Source organism: Cervus canadensis, chromosome 30 (assembly GCF_019320065.1).
Source record: "Cervus canadensis isolate Bull #8, Minnesota chromosome 30, ASM1932006v1, whole genome shotgun sequence".
Taxonomy (NCBI): domain Eukaryota; kingdom Metazoa; phylum Chordata; class Mammalia; order Artiodactyla; family Cervidae; genus Cervus; species Cervus canadensis.
This window is the reverse complement of record NC_057415.1, coordinates 33,763,895-33,779,857: the sequence shown is the minus strand read 5'-3', so window position 1 is coordinate 33,779,857 and position 15,963 is coordinate 33,763,895. Positions and strand designations below refer to the sequence as shown.

At 34.1% G+C, this 15,963-nt stretch overlaps 2 protein-coding genes across 6 annotated transcripts in view; both read left to right on the top strand.

Annotated features, from left to right (window-relative positions):
* PTBP3 (polypyrimidine tract binding protein 3) overlaps window positions 1-15,963 on the top strand; it is a 91,827-nt gene that overhangs the window by 939 nt on the left and 74,925 nt on the right. For 2 of the 5 annotated variants that reach the window (XM_043453926.1, XM_043453925.1), the window contains exon 2: window positions 2,097-2,130. The exons of the other annotated variants lie outside the window; for them this stretch is intronic. In XM_043453926.1, coding sequence (XP_043309861.1) covers window positions 2,097-2,130 — 34 coding nt within the window. The remainder of the gene's footprint in view (window positions 1-2,096; window positions 2,131-15,963) is intronic. 5 annotated transcript variants of the gene reach the window in all.
* LOC122432124 (immunoglobulin-binding protein 1-like) overlaps window positions 1-15,963 on the top strand; it is a 31,598-nt gene that overhangs the window by 869 nt on the left and 14,766 nt on the right. The window lies entirely within an intron of this gene.

The window sequence follows — 15,963 nt, the reverse complement described above, 5'->3', positions numbered from 1 at the left end:
TGGGGTGGGACCAAACCAATATTTGAATGATTAAGAAAACAACTAGATTAAGATCTTAGTGAATTAGTTGAAGGTCCTAGTATATGTCCGTCAAGGTAAAAAAAAAAAAAATCTACTCTCATAGAGCCTGCAGATTCACTTACTTATTTTCATTATGCACTTGAGATTTTGGTTGGCCTGTTACTTGATTTTGATGGCAAAATTTCTGTAAACCTCTTGGTTGTAGAATATATGGAACTTCCTTGTACAGTAAAATCACATATATGTTGCCATATAGTTGATTGTTGTCATGCTGTGTAAAGATCTTCCTGTGTAAAGGGATCTTCGAACAATTTTTGCCTTCATTAGATTTCATTTATCCTAGTTTTATAATTCTATAAATATATTTGAATGCAGATTGCACACTATGACAGACGTTAGACAAAGTGCAATTTTAGATTTCACTTATTGTGATGTTCTCTAAAGTATTAAGATTTAATTGAAGCTGTTTTTATTGTTTAATTGAAGCTTCTCAGAGCATTGTTAAAAACTGATTTTACATCACCTTTTTTCAACTACACCTTCTATGGGTGCAAAATTTTGCTATCTTTATTATTTGTGTGAGTATGCCAGTATTTCAGTTGAGGAAGGCTGTGAAAGTAGTATTTCATTATGTGTAGTGAATTGTCTTTAGTGGTTTGACGTGAGACGTGGAAGAGGCTAGCTTTTTGTATTGGAAACTTGACAGTGTTATACAGAGGACTCTTGGATTATGCATCTTGGCTGTTAAACTCTTGGGCAGCTGTGAAGTGCAAACTTACTCTTTTGGGTAGTATTTAAGAAATTAACTTTTTCTTTCCCCTAAATGTGGTTTGAAAGCTAAGAATGAGTTTATTGGTTTAAGTACATGAGGCAATAAGAAATATTGGAAGGTAAGTTCATTTGGGAGTTCAAGTAGGAGCATGCTCTTTGCCTCCGGACCAATACTGTGGTGTACCTTACACAATCTAATTTTTTATGCACAGATGTCAGAGATATCACATCTAAATTTAAAGCAAACCAAATTCGAGTTTCCAAAGCATATAAGAAAAAAATTTTAGTCTATATTGTTATTGTTTAAAACAGATTTGTGTCATTAGACAAATATAAATTTGTTTACTTCTATTAAGTAATGATATAGGTTATTAACAATATATAGAATTTTATTAGAGCTTTCTTTTAGAAGATATCGAGACAAACTAATTGAAAATGGTTTCTTTGCGGTTAGAAGAGATGGATTTTTGTTTGGCAGAACTATATAGAGTTTTTTTACATCTTGATGTTAAGGGATATGATTTTTAACTCAGTGAGTTTATGCTTTCAGGAGGCTAATTAAATTTCTACATTTTTCCATATCCTGAAAAAAGGTCCTTTTTCATTATTTTGGATAGTTAAAAAAAAAAAATAAACCTCCAGTCAACATATCTTTCTAGTTCCACCTCAGTTGTCAACTGTCCTTGTGTGTATGTGTGTGTATGTTCATTTCTTTCTGAGGTAATTTAATCACAGATATGATGCAGTAGAACTTTTTTTAAAAGCAAATCTTTGACAATTTTGATGTCTTAAGTTTGATGTTTGTAATTATTTTAGTTCTAAGACTTTCTTAGCTATATTTTGCTGAGCCATTTTTGTGGTGGATGCAAATTTTCAAGATATTTTATATTTCTATAAAATCCACTCACTGGTTTTGTTTCATTTAAAACTTAAGTATGGTTACTCATGCCAGTGATTTAAAAGAAGGAACTTTGGTGATTATAGGGCTTGGTTGGATTTGTTAAATAGAGGTAAATGGATAAACCCACTTTCATTTTATTGAAACAATTATTTTTCTAAATACTGAAAGAGAATTTGATTTATTATTTGTTTCTTACATTGCTGTTAAAGCTTTGCTTTTACACTCTGTTGGCTAGACTGTCCCATCCACTTTTCTTTGTATTAACATTTCACAACTTGTCGCATTCTTATTTTTATTATTTATTATAATGCTTTTTCTCTTTTCTTTATCTTATTATCTCTGTCTTTTAAAAACTTGTTTCTAACTTTGTTTTCCATTTTCTCTTTTTACTTTTTCCATACAGTGTTGTTACAGATCTTATAGCAGTCGGTTTAAAGGTAGGAATCTTTTAATATCCTTCCATAAGCATTTAAAAATCTTAGTTTTAGCCTTTTTTTCCCAATGGTGAAATCACCTCACCTGTTCATGAAATTACCTGTTTTACTGTATGGTAATAATATTTTGTTTTTATTTAGCTCCACCATTAGTAGACCTGTAGCTAGTTTTGGGTTTTATGTTTGTATAAAGAGTGGTTACAATATTATCTTGTTTCTATAAAATGTGAACAAAAAGTTTCACTTGAACTGTCAGTGTATTTGTTTTTGTCTTGTTTTGTTTTTACAGTTACATGTGACCTTGGCTCTAATTTATTTTCCTGTCATGTCCTTCCTTTTATCTTCTCTTGGATACATTTATGAGTAATAAAATAAAAATAGCAGCTAAAGTTTCTTCAGTTCCTGTTATATGCAAGCTGCTTTACATATATCTCACTAATCATTAAAACATTCATTCAAATTAGGTATTAGTATTCCCATTTTAGAGATGAAAAAATAGGTTCAGAAAGTTAATGTTTAAGGCACGGTGCCTCAGAATTCAAACCCTTGTCTTTGTGGTTCCAAAACCAGACTTTTTTCTTTTGTTTTTACCTCGCTGCCAGTAATGAGGAGGGTACTGTCTACAAGATGAACAGCAGGAGGGCTGGATAATTAATTTTTTACAATAATGATTCTTCTAAGTTATGTCATTTCAGTTTTATCAGAGTCGTTTCACTTATTGGATTCCGAAATATAAATCAAGTTCATTAATATGAGACTTTTAAAATATAGATGGAAGTTTAAGATTTCTTTTAGCAATTTGGTATTTGATATACCTGAATTGAAAATCTAGTTCTAAAGGCCACTTACAGTTCAGATTACTGTAAAAAATAGAAATAGTTCATGTGAACATTGCATGTGTTTTATGTAAAGCTGTTCTGCTTTCTGTCCATCATCTCTCGCTAACAATTTCAATACTTCTGCATTTGGACTTATTAAATCTGATGGTGGTGCTCATATTCTTAAACCATCTTAAGATAAAAGCATACATATAGTGAACAGCATTTTAGATTAATGGTAGGTTGCTCAAGATTAGCGTATTTGGGAACTACTGCTTATACTTTCTTTTGAAGTTGAATGGTGTTAGCTTGCTTTAGCAAACTTTGAATATATTTTATGAGTTGAAAATAAATGGAGAAGTGGCTTTTGGTGGGATATAGCTTTTTTTTTTTTTGGTAGATACTTAGGTCAGTTTCTCATTTGGGAATGAATACTCATAGATTAGAAACTGCAGGCTTATTTATTGGATCCCTTTTGGTGTTTCGGTAGGGGCCTATGAAGGAAGGGATATTTAAAGTGAGCATTGCTTTGGTCTTACCAGAAATGTAATTTGTGATTCTAGAGTTCGTATGGGAAAAATGAATACATGAGACATTTTAAAAATTTACCACTTGGGAATTGAGGAGTTAGACTTGAAGGACTGTCATGCCTGTTTTGTTGTGGGGAAAATATATATCTTGATGATAAATAAAAGAAAAATTTAAATGTAGGGCACAAGGGACTAGATTTGAATACACAATTTGGATTTCTTAACTACCTGTGTTGCAGTAAGCACTTTGGAAAGAAAGATCAAATTCTAGTCTGAAGAAAAGATGAGCTGATTAGTTGATTCACTAGGCAGTACTGGAAATGTCTATAAAATTATTCATTATATGAAGAACATTCTCCTAAGGTTGTTCTGCTTCTTTCTTGGATTCCATCCAAGGAAGTTTAGTTACCAAGTAATAGGCCAGTAAGGCTCATATTTCCTCTAAATTTTATAAAACAAAATTAGCAAATTTAAAATAAGTCCTTCAAGAATGTCTGTTACTTTTTTTTTTCTCTTTGAACGTGATGACACAGGAAAGCGTTTTAGCCAGTGAAAGAGTGGAATTCAGGTGATGCTCCATCAGTTGCTTTCCTGGATGCAGGAAAGTAATATGGATCTTATTTTAGGGACTTGAAAATACCCTTAAATATGAAATCCATTATCTTAGAGAAAGAACACTAAATTGTTTTTAGAGATTAAGTGACTCACTGGAGTGTGTCATGAGGGCAGGAATTTTTGATATTTCCTTCACTACTGTGTTTCCAGTGTCTGGCACATACTAAGCTCTCAGAAATGCCTTGTGAATGAGTGGATGCCAGATTCTCACACCGCCAATTAGGTGGCTAACTTATACTGGAACCCAAGCCTTCTAGTTTTGCTGGTGTTTCTTCTGATAGGTATATACCATGGTGAGAGAGGATTAAGTTCATTTTTTAGATTGGGATTTTCTTGAAGATGGATAAACATTTTCAGGCAGCTTACATGTGCCATGTTTGAGATTTATTTATACCTAGTTGTGTACCCTGGATGTTCTTGCAAGATATAAATTTTTGAGCCTTGTTTAAATTAGGCAAGGAAATTAGCTTTTGGTACTTCTCAGAAAATGCTTGTTTTATTTCGTTATTTAGTATTCTGAAATGCTTTTAAAAACATCAAGAAGGGATTGCTGTTCTTAATTTTCAGTTCTTTTAGATAAAGAACAAACCAGGTGATTATGAGTGATACTGAACGTGTTTCAAAACCTTTATTATACCAGATAAATCAAAGCATCACCACTGTGGGTAACATAGTTTTTTATGTGTGCACCTAAGTATATTTTAAATTTCCAGTTCATACTTTAATTATTTACTAGCCAGTTTATCTGAAATATTTCTCACATTCCTAGATAATTTTTCAGGATACTATTATAACTGTTAAATGATTTTCTAAAATGATGATCTTGCATATCAACCATATTAGGGATTTTCTGGTTGGTCTTTCTATTTTAAAATGATTCCATGAGTGTAGAAAAACAAGTTTAGGAAGGATTATAATCAGCTTCTAATAATTATCATTGCCTGTCACCATATAGGAAAGAACAATGCATCGTATTTAAATTAATTTTTTTTAAATTTGGCTCTGAATTAGAAATTAAGCTAAATTAATTTTGAAGATTGATTTTCTGTTTGCTCCACCAGGAGTTAGCAGACTACATACAGCCTGTGGACCAAATCCAGCTTGCCACCTGTTTTTGTAAATAGTTTTAGTGGAACATAGCCATGCTCTTTAGTTTGCATATTGTCTGGATACTTTGATACAATGACAGAAGGGTTATAGCAGCCACCATATGACAGCAAATTCTAAAAGATTTACTTTCTGACCCTTTGCAGAAGAAAATTCATCTGCTACTTGCTGTACTTGAACTACAGAAAATACTGAAGGCCTTTGCCAGGAATTTTTTTTTTTTCTTCTTTTAAACTGAGCTGTAATTTACATAGAGTGAAATGCATGGATCTTAAGGGTACAGTGCAGTAAATTTGACAAACTTATCCCCCTGTTTCCTGTTGCCCTTTTCTAGACCCAGTCTAGGCAACTCTTGACTTCTATCACCACAGATTAATTTTGCATGTTTTGAACTTCATATAAATGGAATAAAATATTCATGCTGCGTGTATACAGCACGAGCTTCCCTGATGGCCCAGTGGTAAACAGTCCGCCAGCCAATGCAGGAGACTCAGGTTCGATCCCTGGGTCGGGAAGATCCCTTGGAGAAGGAAATGGCAACCCAGTCCAGTGTTTTTGCCTAGAAAATCTCATCAACAAAGGAGCCTGGAGGGCTATAGTCCAAGGGGTCTCAGAACAGTTGGACATGACTTAGTGCTAAAACAATGATGTACAGCATAAGCTCTTTGATGTCTGGCTTTTATTCAGCAAAATGGGTTTTTAGATTTATTGGTATCTATTTTCTATGTATCAGTACGTTTTTCTTCTTTCTTAATGAGAGTATTCCATTGTGTGAATATGTCACTATATTTAAAAGTCCATCCTCATGTTGATAGACATTTAGATTCTTTTCATTTTGGAGCTATTATGAATAAAGCTACTATAGACATGTGTGTGTGTCTTTGTGTAGATGTTTGTTTCATTGTACACCATGCTTCAGAGTAAAATTGGGTGTGTGTGTATTTAACTTGGTTCTTTTGCAAAATGTTGCACCACTTTACACTCTGACCAGCTTTGTATTAAGAGTTCAGGTTGCCTCACATCCTTGCTAACACTTTGCTATTAGCCATGCTAGTAAGTATAACTAGAATGGCTAGTAGTATCTTATTATAGTTTTAATTTCCATTGACCTGATGACTGGTAGTAGTGGGTCCCCTCTCATGAGCTTGTTAGCCATTCACTTCTTTTATGAGTGTTCTTTTATGAGTGTTAACTTTTTTGCCCGTTCCTTTAAAGTGGATTTCTTATAGACCACATACAGTTAGGTCTTTTTTTTTTTTTTTAACCCACTCTGAACAGTGTCTTTTAATTGGTATATGTAGACCATTACCTTTCACACTTCAAGGGATGATTAAGTGGGTTGAATTAATAAGTATCTTGTTCATAAACTGTTCTGTATTCACTGACTTGTTCTTTGTTTTTATTTTTTCCCCTCTCATTTTTTTTGCCTTCTCTGGTTTTAGTTGAGCATTTTATGTGATTGCTTTATCTCCTCTGTTAGTTTCTCATAGTTTAAAAACATCTTAGTGGTTGCAATCTACATTTACAACTTTGTTAAGTCCACCTCCAAATAATACTATACCGCCTCATGTATAGTGCAGGTAGCTCAAACAGTGAAGGTGAAGTTGCTCAGTCGTGTCTGACTCTTTGCGACCCCATGGACTGTAGCCTACCAAGCTTCTCTGTCCATGGGATTCTCCAGGCAAGAGTACTGGAGTGGGTTGCCATTTCCTTCTCCAGGAGATCTTCCCAACCCAGGGATTGAACCCGGTCTCCTGCATTGTAGACAGACGCTTTACCGTCTGAGCCACCAAGGAAGCTTAAACAGAGCATTCCCAATTTGTCCTTCCTGTCCCTTGGGACATTGTTATCTTTCCTTTTCTAAAAAAAATTAAGCATTTGTTTGGATCTTCACTGGTGAGTGGGTTTTCTGTAGATGTGGTGAGTGGCGGCTACGCTCCAGGCGTGTTGCATGGACTTCTTATTGCTGCGGCTTCTCTTGTTGGAAAGCACAGGTTCCAGGTGGACAACTTCAGTAGTTGTGTGTCTCGGGCTCTAGCGCAGAGGCTCAGTCGTTGTGTGGTCTTAATTGTCCCATGGCATGTAGGATCTTCCCAGACCAAGGGTGAAACCCATATCTCCTGCATTGGCAAGCGGATTCTTCACCACTGGGCCATCAAAACAGCCCTCATCTTTCATTTTACTTAATTATATGCTGTAATCACCCAATATATTGTTACTGTTTCTACTTTAAATAAATTCTTTTAGATAAATTAAGAATAAGAAGTATAAAATACCTTCACTTATTCCTTTAGGTTTCCCTGGTGGCTCAGTGGTAAAGAATCCGCCTGTAGTGCAGGAGACGCAGGTTCAATCCCTGGGTTGGGAAGATCCCCCGGAGGAGGGCATGGCAGTGCACTTCATTATTCTCGCCTGGAGAATCCCAGGGACGGAGGAGCCTGGCAGGCCACAATCAATAGGTCATAAAGAATTGGACATGACTGAAGCAACTTAAGATGCACGCAAGATTATAAAAAATGCAAATACTTTTTGGTTGTAAATCACTGTGCAGATGACTTTTTTGTATTACCACATTCTCTCTCTGATAGCTTACTGTAGTTTGTACGTACTTTGATTTTTACTTTATAAAGATTTTCTTTTTTGTTATTGTACTAATGTGGTGAATTTCATTGATATCTTATTTTTTAAAACTTCAACACAAACACAGAAAGGTTGCAGAGTACTATAAAAAAAAAACTTATATAGTCATTAACCAGGCAGTTCACATTTGCTTCATTGTTTTATTTTTCATTTATAGTCTTTTCTCTCTCTTTATATATCTATATGTTACTTTCTGCAGATATATGTATATCTCTCTATTTTCCTTTTTTATCCTTCTGAATCAGCATTTGCTTAGCATGATTTTCAGCCCAGCTCTCCACTATATTATTAATTTTCCCTTCTTAATTGTATGTCAAGGAGATTCCTTGCAACTTCATTGATAAATTATTTTACTTTATTCTTTAACCCATAAATACTTTAGAATATATTGTCTAAAAACAAAGACATTTGACATTACTGTAGCATAATTATCAAAATCTGGAAATTAATCTGAAGTGTTGCTTCAGTCTTTTTGATTCATGATATTGACATTTTGAAAGAATATAGACATGTTATTGTGTTTATCTGTTTCTTATAACTAGATTTAAGTGAATGCCACAGAAGCTATGTTGTTCTTAGTGTGTTTTTTCAGAAGGCAAAGGATGTTGATTTGTCCTGTTACTTGTAATGTGTTAAATTTGATCACTTTAGGTTATATTTGCCAGATTTTCCACTGTAAATTTACTGTTTCTCTCTTTGCAACTAGTAAATATTTTGTGGAGTGATACTTTGAGGCCTCACTAATATTATTTTAATTCTCAAACTTTAACATACTAGTTTTAACATCTATTTTGATGATTCTTTCCTGAAATTGCTATTACAATGATAGTTATAAAGTGGTGATTTTCTAATTTTACTTTTGGAATCAAGATTTCATTCACTAGCTACTTAAAATGAACTGAGGAACTCTCATTCTTTTGCTGTTTTGTGGAATAAATTTTTTCTTAATAGTTTAGTTGACCTCACCTGTGAAGTCATCTGGACCTGGATCAGTAGTGGGGACTAAGGATGTCTTTGTATATTATCTCACTATCTTTAATCCTTATGGTCAATTCAGGTACTTTATTCCTCTCACACTAATTTTGGGGTTTGGATTTGCTTTTTTTTTTCAGTCAGATAATTAACTCACATATTTTAAAATCTGCTATTTCCTCATAAATGTATTTTCAACTATAAATTTATCTTTAAGTGCTAAAGCTGGATCCCACAAGTTTTCAACTCGTGTTTTTCATTTTCATTATATCCAAATGTTTTTGCATTTTCCTTATGATTTCAAAAATTTTATTTATTTACTTTTGAAGTACAGTTGAGTTACAGTATTGTGTTTCTGATGCACAGCAAGGTGATTCAGTTACATATATATGTATATTTATATATGTGTACATATATCCTCTCTTTCAGATTGTTTTCCATTATAGTTTATTACAAGATATTGAATAGAGTTCCTTGGGCTGTACAGTAGTTTATCTATTTTATATCTGTATAGCAATTTGTATCTGCTTATTCCAAACTCTTATTCCTCCCTCTTTTACCTTTGATAACCATAAGTTTGTTTCCTATGTCTATGAATCTGTTTCTGTTTTGTACATAAGTTCATTTATATCATACTTGAGATTCCACATGTAAGTGATATCATATGATACTTAATGTTTCTCTTTCTGACTTTCTTCATTTAATATGGTAATCTGTAGATCCATCTGTGTTGCTGCAAATGGTATTATTTCATTCTTTTTCTAATGGCTGAGTAATATTCGTGTGTGTGTGTGTGTGTGTGTATCTTACAACTTCTTTATTCATTCATCTGTTGATGGACATTTAGATTGTGCCCACGTCTTGGCTGTTGTAAATAGTACTGCTAGAAACATTGCGGTACATGTATCATTTTGAAAAAGTTTCCATTTTAACTCCAGGATTATTTAGTAGCTTTAAAAGTTTAGTTGTCAAACATTAGCTATTCTTTTTTTTATCATTTCTAATTTTATTATAGAAAACATAGTATGTTCAGTATATTTCTTTGAATTGTATTGAAACTTCTTTTATGAACTAAAATGGGAATTGGCAACTATTGTCTAAGGACTAAACAGGGCTCACTGCCATCTGTTTTTATACATCCTTTACTAAAATGGTCTTTATACTTCTAAGTGCTTGAAAGAAATCCAATGGTTAATATTTTGTAACAGGTGAAAAATAGATGAGATTCAAATCTCTGTCTATAAATAAAATTTCATTGAAACACAGCCATGCTCATTCATTTTCAAATTGTCTGTGATTGCTTTTGTGAATTGTGACAGAGACTATTTGGCCCACAAAGTCTAAAATACCTCACCGTTTGGCCCTTTACCTATGAAGTTTGCCAATCTGGCACAGTGTCTGTTTTTGTAAAGGTTTATTCTTAGCTGGCTGGCTGGTTCTGCATTCAGTATATCTGTTAGCTCAAGTTATTGATTGTTTTGTTTTGTTTTTTTCTGGTCATATTTTATGTGTTTGGTCTATTGGTTGCTAAGAGAAATGTATTAAAATTTCAATTCAGCTGTTGATTTGTCTTTTTTTCCTTATATTTCATCAAGGCTTTCCTCTCATTAGTTTGGTTCCAGAGATTCACACATCCCTTTAGCTTCTGCAGCTTCTCCATGGTTGATTTTAGAGATGGGAGTTAACAGTTTATGCTAGCTTCAGACTTCCAACTAACTTATTACTTAATACGGGAAGTGCAAAGGACAGTGGTAGTTTCAGGCTTCAGACCAATTCATTCGAGTTTCGGGCTTCAGGCCCACCTGTTTATTACCTAGTACAGCAAGTACAAAGCATTATAACTTAGATATGTTATTGTGAAATTTTAGAATTCCATCGGTGAAGAGATGATTCAGAAAACTTCCAGGGAGAGGAAAAAAAAACAAGTAAATTTTAAAGAAATGAATGTCAGACGGGCATCTTACCAGTCATACTGTATGTTAGATGAAAATGGGGCTGTGTTTTCAATTTTCTTAAGAAAAATAATTTTTAACCCAGAATTCTTTACTGTCAAATGATTCATTATGAGGATAGAATTTATAGACATGCATGGACCCAGAAAGTTTAACTTGGTGTTTACCATCATTTAGGTAGTTATTTAAGGTTGCAACAAAGTAATGTGAACTGAGGACACGGAAGACAGAAGTTTAGGAAAAAGTTAAGTCAACCCAGATGAAAATGAAAAGAAGGCTTAAGTTAATAACTGTTCAGAAGTCCTAGAAAGCAGTCATTCAAGATTGAAGCAAGAGAAAAGAGGGTTTTAGGTGGGCGATCTTAGGAAGAAAAATGAGAACTATATAGAATAAGTGGTATCATGAAGAGTTTGGGGAAAATTTGATGATATAACAAAGAATAATCGTGTCAGAAAAATATAAAGACAGTTTTAAAATGTCATGGGAAGCAAAATGAATGAATGAGTGAATAAATAAAGATGTCTAACTATGAACCAAATTAGAATATATCGTGGTGTTAAGAAATTGATAGAGTGTAATAAAGAATCCGTTTAATCTTGGTTCTAAGAACAGTCTTTTTCAAGTGGTTCTAAGGTTGTGACATTAGACACATAGAGTAAAAAACAAATTGTGCCAGGATTATGTTTCCTTGTACAATATTTACATAGTAATAAAAATATAAATAGTGTTTATTGATATTCAATTTTGAGTCACCCTTTGGACAGGACAGAAATGGGCAGAACCAAGAAGGCTATTGTTGGAGGGCAAAATATAACAACTGTACCAATAAAAGTAAAAATGAAGCTGGCAGAGAAGGCGGGGGGACAGATTACGAGCCCCAAAAGCTTTCTTTCAAAATGGAGAATCAAATTTTTTTAAAAATTAGAAGAGTGAATGTGTATATAACTGAATCACTTAGCTGTACACCTGAAACTAACACAGCATTGTAAGTCAACTATTCTCCAATAAAATTAAAATATTTTAAATAATAAAAAATAAAAGAATAAGATCTAACATTTCAAAATATATACAAAAAGAGAGAGCGCCAAGTTGCCAAACAAGCAATAAAGATATAAGTTTAGTATTTAAAGTTCAAAGATACTTAAACAAGAATTAAAACTAATAGCATATATTTCAAACATTGAGAGAACAGAAAAGGGAGGAATTTTAGAGATAAATTCTTAAGGTTTCACATTAGAGGTCAGTCAGTTTATTTTTCAAGTTGATAACTTGTAAGTAGTAATATAAACATGTTGTCTAGTGTTGTGGTGGCAGCCACATTGAAGTAAGAACTGTTTAAAGACTGAGTTTGGGTGCCGAGATCTGCTTTTATCATATAAACTCTTTTGTAATATTTGTTCTAGTACACATATTTGATAAAAGTAAAAATTAAATTCATAAATAAAAGAACAGAAGTAGTTCAACAAATTCAGCTGTGTACATATGGAGGACCCTTATTCACAGTGTCGTCCCTCTTCTTGTCTTTTCCATAAAGACAACAATTTTATTAGCTTTTTCTTTACCCTTCTGGTACCTTTCTAATGCATATATAGGGCTTCTCTGGTGGCTCAGACAGTAAAGAATCTGCCTGCAACGCAGGAGACCTGGGTTCCATCCCTGGTGGGGAAGATCCCCTGGAGAAAGGAATGGCTGCCCACTCCAGTATTCTTGCCTGGAGAATTCCATGGACAGAGGAGCCTGGTGGCCACAGTCCATGGGGTCGCAAAGAGGCGGACACGTCTGAGTGACTAACACTGCACCAGAGACAACTATCCATATTTTTTCTTTCTCTTCTAATACATTATCAATATAAATAATCTCAGATATGCAGATGACACCACCCTTATGGCAGAAAGTGAAGAGGAAAGTGGAGAGGAACTGAAGAGCCTTTTGATAAAGGTGAAAGAGGAGAGTGAAAAAGGTGCTTAAGACTCAACATTCAAAAAAAACTATAAGATCATGGCATCCAGTCACATCACTTGATGGCAAATAGCTGGGGAAACAATGGAAACAGTGACAGACTTTATTTCATTATTTTTCTTTCTTTCCAAACTTTGCCTATTGTAGTTTTAACCTAATTATACAGAAGAAAAAACCTATGGTGTTAACTATAAGCTAATACCTTAGGTCAAACCTAATACCTAATAAAAAAAAGATAGTTCTAGTATTATGGGAAGTAATGAGTTTTTTTGATAGCTTTTTTTATGTTCATAGTACCTTGATAGACTAAAATAAATATCTTATTCTGGAATTTCACATGCATTTAGGTATGATCAGAAATTTAACCATGAGCTAACTGTTTATTTTCAGAATCTTCCTTACCTGTTGTTTTATTGGCTGATTCGCAGTTGCGTGGATTGCCTTTTGTCATATTAATAATCTCACTTTAAGGCTAAACAGAACCACTTTCCATCGAGTTGATAATAAAACACTTTATTTGTGGTGCTTAATTGCAGTATTCCTTTGCTTTGTTGGCCCTGTGTGTTTAATTATTCTTCAGCAGGAGAGAGCTTCAATAATTGGTACTTGAGGCAGTGAAGCGGATTGGTGTGTTGACTAACTCAGAAAGCTAACAAGTCCACAGAACAACTGTTGAACTTTTGTAAATTTACTGTGTGTTTCTAAGGAGACCGTTGAGCAAATATTGTTCCTCCTCCACCCCCACCCCATGATGTCTTCATTATTTGATTTGTTAAAGCCTTTTTGTTTAATGTTAATTTGTTTACCTGTGATACAGTCTTTTTTTCTTTCACTTTTTAACTTATTTTAACAGTTTTCTTCTGTTGATCCTCTACAGTCACTCATCCAAATAAGCTTTCCATCATTTATTTAGAGTCTTCATTTTGCTTCTCTTTCATTCATCTCGTAAACTATAATTTCTTACCGTAGCTGGCACAGAGTGCTGTGCTTAGTTGCTCAGTCTTGTCCGACTCTTTGTGACTACACAGACTGTAGCCCACCAGGCTCCTCTGACCCTGGGGATTCTCCAGGCAAAAAGATTGGAGTAGATTGCCATGCCCTCCTCCAGAGGAACTTCCCAACCCAGGGATCGAACCCAGGTCTCCTGCGTTGCAGGGCAGATTCTTCACTGTCTGAGCCACCAGGAAAGCCCCAGCAGAGAGTGACGTGGAGCAAAATATGCCACCCTAAAATAGGCCACTTTGGCGTGTTGATTATTTTGAATTAAAGTTACTTAAGAAACAGATGATGTAAGCACACTGACCCTGCTTTGTCTCCCTGAAAGCAGGAAATAAATCTTCCAAGTGAAAGTATCCTCCTTATAGTAGTACAAGGAGGGTAGAAGTCATCTTTATCACCAGAGATAGGAAATTCAAGGCAGAGAAGGCTGATTAAGCCCCAGCCTCTTTGTTTTGTCAGATCTCCACAAATAATAGTTTTCTTTATCTAAAAGGCATAAAAACTGCATGCTTTGGTCACTTCTTAAAGTCTAATATCTTCATGAGTTCCTGTACGTATGAAATTAAATTTTGTTTTTCTCCTGTTTATCTGGTTTGTGTCAGTTTAATTTTTAGACCAGCCAAAGAACCTAGAAGAGAAGAAGGCAAACATTTACTCCCTTACAAGACACTCAGTTTTACCTAGGTCTGCATTGCTTTTCCTTGACTATAATGGAAAATTAGTTTTCAGACCCTCAGGATATAAATATTAAGCATAATTTTCAGAAATACTTCTTGGTTTTTGTGAAGTAGTCTGTTAATTACAGGCAGTGATTAACCCCCGCCCCCCGCTCCCCGGAAAAAGAATTGATGTCAAGGAAAGAATAGTTGTTTAGTGAACTGATTGTGTTTTTGTCACTTTTTACAAAGCTTACAAAGTAATATGACTCGGGATTTGAGCTTTATATAAAACCTTTATTTTCTATGATTTGAAAATGAATCTTTGGGAGCAAAAAAGCTTAGCTAGTAAATTTTGATAATCAGAATATTTTTTTATGACTGCATTTTCAAATGTGAGCTCTTTTTGCTATCTTTATCTTTTATCATATCTGGAAATTATTAGGCTCAAAAGTTATCAGTTTTTTAAAGTGTCAAAATTATTTGAGATGCATGTTGTTTATTCTGTAAAATGAATGGTAACCCCATCTCTGCTATTTCCAAGTATAAAACTTTAGGATCAAATACTTTTTCTTATTGTATAATAAGACATAAAAATAGACATTCCAGCATTTCACTGGATCGTATAGGGTTTGCTTTACTTACGCATTATTTTAGGCTACTCTTTTTTAAAATTCTTGTTACTATTGGAAGATCTAGTAGAATTATCAAACTTAAATGCTTTTATTTTGAAGACTAATGTTCACCATTTCCTTGTTTTAGTTTATATTTTGTGTAGAATCCTGAGATATAACAGTTAAGATGTTGCATTAATTTACTTAATATGCCATATAAATTTATCTGTTTTTAAATATTTGACTAGTAGATCACGTTTTTGGACTGAATTTTCTTTTACAGTTAGAAATCTAAATGGTGATTTAGAGGTGAAGTTTTAAGAAATCTTTTAAATGAATAGTTTTATTATATTTGCTTTACTGATTCATCATTCATTCATGAAAGGAATTAGGCCAACAGTCAAGTTAAGGAATAGGCTTCCCTGGTGGCTCAGATGGTATAGAATCTGCCTGCAATGTGGGAGACACAGGTTCGATTCCTGGGTCGGGAAGATCCCCTGGAGAAGGAAATGGCAACCCACTCCAGTGTTCTTGCCTGGACATAGACAGAGGAGCCTGGTGCACTGCAGTTCACGGGGTCACAGAGCCAGACATGATTTAGCGACTAAACTACAAAACAGCAATTCTGTGTAACTACAGACAACAACTCTGTGTTAAGCATACTTGATTGCTCTGGAGGCTGATCTTAAAATTCATTCTCCAACCCCTCCAGGCGTGTCTTGAGCCTTGCCTCTAACACTGTCTGGTGACTCAAAGGCCCTCAAGTTTTAAAAAAAAAAAGAAGACACTTTCTCAGGCATAACTTTACCAGTGGTTTAGAGATTACCTCCCAAGAGAGGGCAAAAACTAGACCTCTCTTTGAATAAGGTTAGATTCTTTACTACACAGACTGTGAGCCAAACTGTAATATTAAAATTGTGGTGGTCATGTGCCAATTCCAACAATATTTGAAAAACCCCTTTAAAAGTAGCCCA